Consider the following 12,082-nt stretch of genomic DNA (forward strand, 5'->3'; position numbering starts at 1 on the left):
CAAATAAGTCCCTGTCAGCATCAATCGATCTAGCATATTTTCTGTGGGGTAAACTTCTAAAGCATAGAAGGAGAGGTGGAGGGCTGCAGAAAGTGCCTGATGGCGAAATATGTTAGGAATCTCCCTAACACCCTTTCTGGAAGCTACCCCCTCTGAAACTGTGGGACCAGGCCAAGGCCTCCTTCACCCCTTCTGGGATGCCTTTAAAGAACAATTTGCCCACTAAGTGCTCTCCGCATTCCTTTCAAATTACAGTGCTCACAGCTTCTGCAATCCCATTGTCTAAGAGAGACTGCTGCCCATGAATGCAATAAACAACAGAGAAAATAATTTGAGTGCTTTTTTAAAAATGCAAGCACAAAACATAACAACCCTTCCTGTGCTACTAGGAAAGTTGAAGGAAAAAAAAAGAATTAAATTAGAAATCATCCTTAGTGAGAGGGAGAGGTCAGCAGTGATAGCCCTGATTTCATCAGAAACGACAGCCTCACTCACCTCTTCTCGCACCTTCCCACTTGAATCAGATGCGAGAATCCCTCAGGCAAAGTGAAACACGTTTCTTCTTCAAAACGACCCCCGCTGCATCCATTTTTTCCTTCTCAAATGGTAACCCTGGAAGCCTCATCTGAGGGTACTGGAACCTCCTCCTACCTGTCCACCTTGCTGTGCCAAAAATCCCACCTTGATCATAGGCCAATGCATGAAAAGAGACAATCTGTGTGTTAGAAGAAAGATTAATCCTCACACGGTGCAATGACCTACAGTTTGGGAGGCATAGGGCTCTAAGTGAGTTGAGTGTCCAGGCGCTTATTGTTAATATCTGACATTGGGGTAGGGCAAAGTGGAGTGAATCATGGAAAGGATGGGAGAGTCCAGTCCTTACATGGATACAAGGCAAATGCCCTGCCCACACTCTTCTTTAAGGTACTATTGGTCGTTACTTCCAACACCTTGGTCTATGGCAGATGGGTAACAGACAGAAAGCGAGGTCCTCAATCTCTTATGGGAATCCAGATCCAGGAGGTGAATCTCTCCAACACAAAGGTAGCTTTATTTCTCTGAGACTGTCAAAAATTGGAGAGAACTTGAGAGGGAAAATATTTACGATCTAGGGTGGGTTTGGGACTTTGGAGAGCACTACTTTCTCTGTCTCCTTCTGACTCCAGCACACACATTCACAACCAAGACCTGAGCCAGCCAGCACCCACATCCATATTGTCAGATAATTATAAGCACTCCAGGGTACCCTATGCTGCCAAGATCTGATCTAAGAGTGGCAGATCCATGTAACAACTTGGACCCTTAAAAAGAGCAATTGTGTAGTAGCAGAATTGTTCACAAGACTGATTCCTTTCTAGGATACACATCTTGAATAGTCAAGGGAATCACTACCCCCACCTATCCACCCACAGTCCTGCCAAGGCCCTAGAAGACAAGGGGTGTCAAGCTCAAAACAGGGGGCCTGGAAGGCAGGAGCTAGAGAACAGGGAATTGAACTAGGAATGAGGAAAGCAGTGGTGTTTCACTCCTTGCTCAGGGTATGAGCCAAACTGTGTTCCGAGATGATTTACCTTCCTGCCTTCTGCTACCACCTCCCACCTATCTCAGATGCTTGAAAGTGCTGCCCCCACAGACTCTCAGCTTTCAAGTTTCTGCACTTGATACTTCCAGAACATCAAATAATTCATCTTCCAGATTCATTTTTCTCTTTAAAAAATGATCAGGTTCAGTAAGTTATTTCAAGAGAAAAGTTCCCTGACTTTGTGATTTTGTTTTAAATTTTGAGTTTCTCAAGTAGGACAGAAGCTGAGGGCTAGACACATGGAGAACAACCCATAGATAGTTGCAGTTTATTGTAATAATAATCCCATTTGCCTGTGTGTGTTCAAGATGATAAATGGCCAGCATGTCTTGATAGCTCAGCACATTAACTGAGAACCATTTATCACAACATCTATCCCCAGGCAAATAGGATTATTCCAGTATTACTCCATTTACCAATATGGGTGAGTGATTCTTTTCTCTTTCTGTACATATTTATCTATAAATAAATGCATACTTAGACATGCATGTGTATTTTCATGTATGAGTATCTTTGTTTGATAGTCTTGAGTAGACATCTAAACATGTATGAGATACATATGTGAATATCATTATGGGGCCAGGTTTATGAATAAGAGCCAATAACGAAGTGAAGCTCAGGGATTATAGTTTCTATTTGAGGTAGTCACCTGCATTACATGGCCCTAGGCCAGATCCTTAAGCAAGACAACTATTTTACAAAGTGTTTCTGATTGATCACTTGGGGAAACCAGAGGAGAAAGAATGAAAGGATCAGGGTAAAAATTGCCCAGCGCTTGAGAAATAAATATCTTAAAACATATATTCATATTGAACTTATCACCGTAAATTAAGGACAGAGAACTGTTTCTCTGCAAACAGGCGGGAGGAATTTACTTGCCTAGTTTTGCAGAGTTCAGGCAGAGGAAGCAACAACCACAAGGGTGGATTGTGCTAATAATAATAATTATAGCAACAGCAACAGTAATAACGACACTAAACGACACTTGGCAATTGCCATATTTGCCATGCTTCTAAGTGCAGTACAAATAGTAATTCACCCCACTCTCTCCACACCCTATTCATTTTTTTTAAGATTTTATTTATTTATCTGATAGAGAGAGAAAGCGAGCACAAGTAGGCAGAGCAGCAGGCAGAGGGAGAGGAGAAGCAGGCTCCCCGCTGAGTGGAGAGTCTGATGCGGAGCTCGATCTCAGGACCCTGGGATCATGACCTGAGCTGAAGGCAGACACTTAACCAACTGAGCCACCCAGGCACCCCCACACTCTATTCAATATTTTATAGTGTCTGCCTTTTACAGGTGAGGAAACCCATGGTGAGGTCAATGTTTTTCAAACCTTGAATCATAAAATCGATTTACTGAGTTTGAAAAATACCTATATAGGTTATGTGTGTGCACTTTTCACCCAATTTGGCTTTTATATAATGGGTGAAAATAATTTATAGAACCACATTTATAAAGAACAAAAATAAAGAAGAGAATTAGCAAATACCAAATTGATTGAGACATTTAGACCAGCAGCGGCAGAGTCAATGCCTGGAGCAGTTCCAAAGAGAGGAGTCCCCAAGGCCTTAGATGCCTTTCCCAATTCACTGGGCACAGGTATAAGAGTTTGAAAGGGATTTCTTATTTAGTGTCTAGATTTCAAAGATTTGGGGTATTTCCCCTTTCTATCCCAGAGGATGTACATCCACTGCCATCTAAAATACATATTGTTTTAGCTCTATTTGAGGAAACTTGGGGCTTCTAACTTTATATTGAATAGGTCAAGCACAGGTATGTGGCCCCATATTTCTCCTTGTACTTTGGCTGTGTTTAAAGTAATGCTCTATGGACCTGGCCTCCAAGGGCAAATAGGGGATCACATAGCTGAGGCCTTTGAACCACTCCAGACTTTCTTTGGCAGTTCCCCTTCCTTGTAACCCCTCCTACCACCACCCCAGTCTGAAGCTACAGCATCCCCTGCTACTTTGGTCCCTCAGTCCCTCCATGGTACTAGTAGGAAGTACCCTCCACTAGGGATGTATTCACAGAATTCCTCTGCACATCATGTTCCTCATTTCTTAGCATGAGCACACTCTTCATGTCCCCCAACACATTTTTGTTTGTCCATGGTCTGGGTCATCAGGCTATGGCTGTGGAAGATTCCATAAGGCTCCTTAGGATCTCATCTTCCTTGCCTATAAATGAGGTAGCTGGACTAAGTGATTTCTAAGTCCTTTTCAATTCTGACGTGTTATGCCTCGGTAATCCAATGAAAACAGGTCCCTTTTCTGTCTAAGGCATTCATGGTGGTCTTCCTTCATCTCCCAGATGTCCTCCCAGAGAAGTGCTGGCCCAGGATCCCCTGCAAGGTCACCCAGTACATGCTCTCCCTGAGGATCAGAGATCAGAGACCAGGAATCCTCTATGAGCAATATAAGCAAGAAGCTCTTAGTACTGAATAAAAGGGCATCTGTCTTGCTTATAGGAAAAAAAAAAAAAAAAGCTAGCACAGTGATCAGAAAAGTCATCTTTATGGAGGAGCATGGATTTGGGAATCAGAACAACCTGGGTCCAAATCTCATCTCCGCCCATTCACAGCTGTGTGATCTTGGAAAAACTGCCTCACTTGTTTATCCCTCCATTTCTCTTAACTATTCAGTGTGTCAAATAGTACCTACCCCAAGGGACTATCATGTATGTAAAACCTGAATGTAACTTCCCCCTGAGGTTTCTATAGGGTAAAATATGTGAAGCACCCCAGAGAAGCCTAAATCTCCCCAACCCTGATTGACCTTAGTCATTCACTGGAGTGGGCTTGGCCATGAAGCTTAGGAAAACCTCAGTGCATAGGCTGCAGAGGAAGAGGAGAATACCAGAACCATTAAAGGCCAGTCCCATTATCAGGATGGACACAAATGAGTAGTAGAAAGGTACATGGGCAAAGGGACCCAATTTGGTGGTTAAACAGGATTATGAATTATAGAGCATGTAAATACTCCATCAGTTGGCAGCAGGTAAGGTTATGTTCCAGACCTTGGGCCTGGGAACAAGGTCTATCCCAAAGGGATTGGCAAGAACTAATTAGAGTATCAGGACCTCAGCAAAGGCAGCTGGGGATTCAGATAGGAGTCTAATTCAGGAGGGAACTAGAGTGGCCCAAAATGAGCCAAGGGAGATCAGTCACATCCATGAGGCTACTGCAGAGGCTGGGGGACAAACTAGACTTCAGTTGACTCATGGCTGCTGGGAGACTCAGCCCTTCTTCACCATGCACTGGATGGACCACATCTACTGTGTGGCAGTAGATGCCAGTTGATGCATCCAAGTGGAAGGAACCATGACCCAACGGGCCTGTCACAGGCACATCCCCATCTAGGGGCCTCCTTTGGGTTGGAACTGGTAAAATCAGCCCTTCTGTCTTCTACTACCATCAACTGAGAGAAAGAGAGCATGTGACTCAGGCAAGGGTTCTCACTGCTTCCTGATCAAGGTGGGGAACTGGATCTGCCCCTCTGGAAAGTAAAACCTTTCCTCTCTTTTCCATCCTTTCAGTGAAATCCAGCCCAACTCCACTGTGCAATGGGAAGAAGCATGTCGACCCTGGGTGTCTGGCCGTCGGAAGCTGATAGCCAGCATGACCAGTGACTCCCTGAGACATGTGTATGGCGAGCTGGATTTGCAGATTCAAAAACAACCTTCTGCATAAATGCACAGGGGGGTGAGATGGACCGGGGTACTGGGTCTCTTGTAGTCTTGGCTAAGGAAATTCTAATGCAAAATATAGTCAGCTCTTGCTTTAACTTGGGTATGAAGACCCAGCCAGGACTACACGGGGCCCCAGAGTAGAAACGCCATGTATTTCAAAGACTACTTTTCAATGTGACTATTCAATATGGAAGTTAGTTTTTAATCACTCCACCTTCCAAAAGATTCTGAGCATTAGCTTTAATTAAGCTCTAATTAAGTTCTCATGGCTCATAAGAGTAGAAGTCATCATTTATCATCACAAATGGCTATAGCTCCAAATATCAGAGGACTTCCCTTAACAAGGGGACTTGCTCAATACCTGGCTTCATGTAAAACAAGACTCTGATCTCCCACTCAGCCTTTTGGAGGTAATATACCCCCCAAAGGGGAGAGAAGCACATGATTTGGGCCCTAGAATTCTATTCCCCTTTCTTTGGAATCAACTCTCTGTGTCAGAATATTTTTCCCAGGTAGTGAGAACAACATCATTTTTCTTCTTGGCAAAGCCAGGGCAAGGTCTTTCATCTTACACCTGCGGCAAAGCAACTGCCTGCCAAATTTCACAGATTTACCTTGTGAGAAGATATGGCCCCATATTAACAAATTGCATTTGTGGGAAACTTAATCACCTAAGAGGAGATAAGATAGCAGGTGCAATACTCAGATCTATTAAATAATGGAGTTTTATGGTGCCTTCTATAAGAGGTGTCACACTGTGGCCTGATCAGCAGGAACCAATATCCTTTACTTTAACTCTTTTGGGGCCACAGGACTAGAAAGTAACAAGGCTGACTTGGGACAGGAAAAATGAGGAATTAGTCTCTTTTATTAGTGATTATACTTCAAGATCTGTCTCTCTGGGATCCTCTCCTTCACACAATGATGTCCAGGTACATTTTTAGAGATAAAACAAGCCCTATGAGTTGGAGAATCTGGCAGATTTAGTGGCCAGACATGTAGAAGGATGGGCAGCCACTAATTCCCTGTTGTCCTTCATATCACTCCTGTTGAGACCTCAGCTCAGGACACAGATGCTAAAAGGTAATACAGAGTCCACTTTGCAAGTAGCCAATGCTAACACAGACCCAATGACAGAAGATGTTGACATCATTTGTGTTATGCTCCAAGGTTCCAACAGGCAAGGCTATCTGCTATTTATCTGCAAGGCTGATTTATGATCAAAATTATCCATTGATATGCCTAGGGTATGATTCTTAGCAAAAACAAAAACAAAGTGGGAAAAGCCAGAATGAAATTTTCTGATCTGAATAACCACATTTCTAAGCCTTTAAGACTATTCCGGGCACCAGGGACCCATGAGGGTTAGTGGTCACCTCCATATGTGCATCATACCTAATTCTATTAAGTAATTAATAATCCCAGCATTTGCCAAGCTTTCCAATACTCAATTTTAAAATGAAATGCATTTTGCTATATGGTTAAACTGGCTTAATGTAGTATATGCTTATTAACTAGAATGTAATCAAAGCTTCAAATAAAGTTAATGTGATTATGTTTGCATCTGCATAAAAGTGAACATTTCATTTTCAATACAACATACTACTAACCACAGGTGGTCAAGAAACCACCCTTCCTTAGCAATAGATGACCAACCCTGGCTAGGAAAACAAGCATTTCTACTTTAAAGGAAATGACTTTAATAGGTACTCAGGCACAGTTAGCTTTCCTCACTGCTCTCTTTACATTTTATTAACCACATTCATCAAAGGAGGAAGTTTATGTATTTAGTTCAAAACCAGCTTCCAGAAACTGCAAAATCTCTGTAGGTACTTTTTCATGAATGATCTCATGAATCATTATAGTGACTCAGTAGACAAACCAGCTGGACACCTCTCATAAAGAACACCTTTTGTGGTCTTGGAACAAAGATGGAAAACATATGACAAGTGTGTATGGGAGATCCTGCATTCATGGCAACATCACTGAACAATTGCAACTCAGATAGGGCCTCAGAACTCTCCTCAATGCAGCACTCCAAGCAGCCATTACCAACTGATTTAGAGTTGGCACTCAAAATAAAACCTATTCATCATGCCTAAGAACCAGCCCATCCCCTCTAATAGCTGGGATTCTACACTGTATAATAATGCTGCGACTCTAAAAATCATTTTAGCAATGGTAACAAGCAATGAATCTCAGCACCAGAGACTCTGAATTCTAGTTTCTGCCTCTGCTAAGCCTCTATGCTTCTTAACAAATCTTTATTTGTGTTTATAGCTTCAGTGACCAAAGAGGGGTAATAATACTTACATTTCCACAAGATTCTTCTGGGGATATATGAAGCAAAACTTAACAACCCATGCAAAACTATAGGTAGATAGATGATAGAAATTGAGATAGGTAGATAGATAGATGATAGATTATGGATAGATGGATAGATAGATGATAGATTAGATAGATAGATGATAGATATAGATGATAGATGATAGATAGATATAGATAGAAAGAGAGAGAGAGAGATTGTATGAATACATTTTTTCCAAGTAATTTCACTTCATCAACCCTGTAAAAGAAATAAATGTAATTATTTCCAGCCTGTTGATAAAGACCCTAAAAAGGTCTAGGAAGCCACACATCATGGCAAGTCAAGCTGCAGATGGGAGCAAGCGGTGAAATCAACCCCTGGTTTACTGTATTTTCTTTACATCTTTTGTCTCTCAAAGTTTTTAAGAATATTGAATTAAAATCAACTTCAAGACTCTTCATAGAGTTGCAGTATAACAACAAAAATATGTACAAATTTATAATAAGAATATGGAAGGATATGGAGTTTGTGCAATCAAAAGTCACAAAATTCCAGATGTAAAGTTGTCATTTATGAATATTCTTCCAATATTACTACAAAGTTAGTAGTCAGCCAACCCAACTATCCATTCATTCATCTTTTCTACCATCAAGCCATGCTCCTGCCAGCTAGCCAGCCAGGCAACCTTTTAACCACCTATCCATTCTTTATTCCAACCATCCATTTAACATTTATGAATTAATTAATTGTGCAAGCATGAATTAAACAAATATTTATTGAACATTAGGCATCATCCTAGAGCCTGGGAATTCAACAATGAAAAGTCCCATGGTCCTTACCCAGAAAGAACTCACATCCAGAGAAGAGGGCCAGATATATAAATAGGTAAGGTACATGAGATATTATGTTAATTGAGAGTTGCCCAGCATACCATGGGAATAAAGAGGGGGAAAAAATGCCTGAAAAAGCCTCCCTTAATGTCTCCAATAATGGAGAATAAATTCAAATTGAATCATGAAAAAAAAAAGAGCAAGAGGTAAGATAGAGATCATTTGACAAAGAAGAGCTCATGTAACAGCCTAGAGAAGAGAAAGAACATGACCTTTCTGGGGAACTGCAATTAGCTTGGCATGGTGAGATGGTCAATATCCAGCAAGAAGAGGCAGGGATCTCCATATTCACCATAATGACTCAGAGATCATTTGTAAGACAGTATCTACAGAGATTTCAGCCACAGAAGTATGGGTCAGAGTTGGAGCACTTCCAAGAATGAGAATTTGTTCCTTCTGCCCTGTGTTGTGGAGAAAGGCTAATAAAGACTGCTAATTAAAAAAAAAAAAAAAAAAAAACAGAAAAACAAAACAAACAAAAAAACTGGATCAAAACTAAGAACTATAGTGGGTGAGTCAAAGAGGGACGAGGCCAAGAGAGTATGGGGTGGAATGCCTAACTCAGGTCAGTGAGGAAGGTGTAAGCTTGGGACCGTGGCCACATTGGGGTCTAGGAATGGGAAATGAGATGTATCAAGGCCCAAGTGGATACAAAGTGAGAAAGGTAGCATGTCAAGGGAAGCTGTCCATTTCAAAGACTGATACAAGTATACAACAGATAAGTTCCTAGAAGCTGAAATTTGGGCAACCAAGTATTTACCATTGGCAGAGACTGATGAATACCCAGGATCTTATTCCTAGGGCCATTCTCACTTCTCTTAAAGGCCAAGCTCTCCAACTCAGTACCCAAGAGAGCCAAATGCTTCTAGAGATACTCCTTCCATTTTCAGCACTTCGAACCACTTAGACTCAGTTTTACCTTCTTAGTCTCTGTAGAAGAATGAAAACAAGACAAGACAAACATCTTTTGAGCGTATCTGTCAGAAATCACTCTATAAAAACAAACACATAACTACATGAGAAGAAAAAACAAAGGGCTCGGTTGCGGTAGGATGAGTAACTAGGAGATTGTGCTCACCTCAAGTGCCAGGAGTTACACTGAACACTTTTTAGCTCCAAAGACAATGGCCATTTTCAAAAAGATGCTTGGTCAGCTTGCTGCTGATAACAATTAATGAACCCCCATTAATTTTCACACTAATCATTGTTCTAGAACTTAAGTAATTATCTAAGCAATGTTTCACTACCCTGAAACTGATTCAAATATAAGGGGTCCTAATGAGTATTTTCTGTTAGTAAAAAGCAAGTACCTATAACACAGAAAGCGTTCTTTCCTCTTTTTGGTTTGAGCAAGTTTAGACAGTGGAAAACTACAGCAAGTTTAGAGAGTGTAAAAATAACTACAATCAGAGTTTATTTACCTAAAGGTGGTAGATTATAGAATACCATAAAATTGTTGTCCCTGCTTCCATTGAGAAGTGGGGTCCACCTTCCCACCCCTCAACTCTAGGCAGGCTCTATGATTGCTTTGACCGAAAGAATGGGATAGAAACAATGCTACAAGTTCTAAGATCCATTCCTTGGGAGAATGGTGGCTTTCACTTCTTCTCTTTTGAAATCCTCTCCATAGAATGCCTGAGCTTCCAATAAGAGCTCAACTACTTTGAGACTGCCATACTGGAGTAGCTACATGTTAATTCTCTGGTCAGCCATCCTAGACAAACTCAGCCTTGCAGTAATCTCCACGAAGGCACCAGATATGATAATAAAGCCATATGGGGCTCCCCAGATCAGCCCATCCACCAGCTGAGTACCATCACCACCACCAAGTGACCTCAGTTACTTAGAGCAGAAGAATCACTCTGCCAAGCCTTGCCCAAATTCCTGAACCACCAAATCATGAGATATATAAAATGGTTGCTGTTTTAAGTCACTAGATTTGAGGTTATCTGCAATGCAGTAAGATAAAACCAGAGCACTGAGCCCAACCATCTCAGAAAGGAGAGCAAATTACTGATTAACGCTCTTCTTGCTTTGAGAAAATGCTATGTTTGAACTTCATCTTTTCTTTCCAAAAAATATGGGACGATGCATAGTTTGTCATTACTCAGCAGCTTCCATGTATTTGAAGAGACCTAACACGTATACTTCCAAGTTTAATAGTTTCAATATTGCCAGTTCCTTGAACTCTTCCTTTTAAGCTATGATTTTCTGGGATCTTCATCAGCTTCATTGAGGTTTGGTTAGATGCTATTAGGGATAACTTGAAGATGAGAGAGAGAACCCGAGGATGGAGAATGACACTGTCTCTCACAGAGACTTAGGGAATAGGGTCATTCCACTGAGAACCTCAAAGCAATGTCAGATCCTCTACTACCCCCCCAAACCCAGGCTCTCCATGAGCTGAAGTACTAGGGAACGGTCTGGTCATGAACCTACATGCCATTGTTTTCTCCCTGAACGTTCAAAAATGCCTTGATTCTCACATAGGTCTACACTGATTTAGCTCTAACTATGTGAAACCAAATGGAATAAAGTAACTTATTTTTGTATCAGTTATACCTAAGCCTGAAATTTGTGGCCACTTTTAACAGGTAAGCCCGATAATGGCCTGAAACCTGAAGTGTTCAGTTAAAGATGAGTCAAAAACTAGTCATTTGATGGCAGTGACCCTAGAGCAGTCTTGCCCTTTAAGAATGTGTTCTCAGTACTCAATAGTAGTTGTAATGAGTAGCTGTCCTCTGCCCAGCCTTTCATCTATGAGGGGCTTTATGCCACAGTGGGGTCCCACATTTTTGTACATGCTTTCATCAAAACATCCCAAACCATAGAAGGCCCATATCCACGTGGTTCCCCAAGATCCCTGACAGAAGGCACTGAGAGCTAGTCTCTGGTGAACCCTTGTTGCTCTTGCCTGTGCTCATCAGCACTACACAGCCCTCAGGAAGTGGAGGACCATATGATTTGCCATTCTATACCTTTTCCTGAAAAGAGAGATTCCTAAGCTTAGCAGATCATGCTCTTACATTATAAACTATGACATTTAATATGGATTTTGAATAGTTTCTGACCGTAATGACATCTCTATTCTCCTACTTTTAATGATATTTATAATTTACTTTTTCTTTACTGTTTCTGGGGTTAGTTTCTTATGGCTAATGTTACCCATATTTCAAAGTTGGACATCTATAGCATCTGGGGATTTTCAAGGGAGAGGTTCACCCTGCCACCAAGTATTCCCTTACCCAAACCAGACCTGTCCAGGCTGATGTGCCCATGGTATTGCCCTGGTACTGCCAAACTTGCTTTTTTGTACATTGCTTTAACTATAGACACAAGGCCAAGCTCATGAGTATTTTTTCTTTTGTCTTGGCTATAACCATGAATTCAAAAAAATATGGTTCTAAAAAAGGAATTTGATCATTAAAAGAGATGCTAGGCATCTTCAATAATATCCCAATTATCTTTATTGAGTATGCAATGCTAAAAACCCATATAGATCAACAAAGTGTTATTACTGATACAAAATTTAAAAATAGGTATAATAAAATAAAACCTCTCTCCGCGATGAAAAACAATAGGCTTTCATGATATCTTCACTAGTAATGTGAA

The 12,082-nt window shown here is 41.2% G+C and overlaps 1 protein-coding gene across 2 annotated transcripts in view; it reads left to right on the forward strand.

The window, feature by feature from the left end:
- The window catches only part of F13A1 (coagulation factor XIII A chain), a 165,311-nt gene extending 155,715 nt beyond the window's left edge, over window positions 1-9,596 (forward strand). For both annotated transcript variants that reach the window (XM_045866417.3, XM_054505746.2), the window contains exon 15: window positions 5,120-9,596. In XM_045866417.3, coding sequence (XP_045722373.1) covers window positions 5,120-5,273 — 154 coding nt within the window. In that variant the 3' untranslated portion in view covers window positions 5,274-9,596. The remainder of the gene's footprint in view (window positions 1-5,119) is intronic.
- The last annotated feature ends 2,486 nt before the right edge of the window (window positions 9,597-12,082 follow it).

This window comes from Mirounga angustirostris, unplaced genomic scaffold (genome assembly GCF_029215605.1).
Source record: "Mirounga angustirostris isolate CCGP_5_RB_7025 unplaced genomic scaffold, mMirAng1.0.hap1 SCAF_8, whole genome shotgun sequence".
NCBI lineage: Eukaryota > Metazoa > Chordata > Mammalia > Carnivora > Phocidae > Mirounga > Mirounga angustirostris.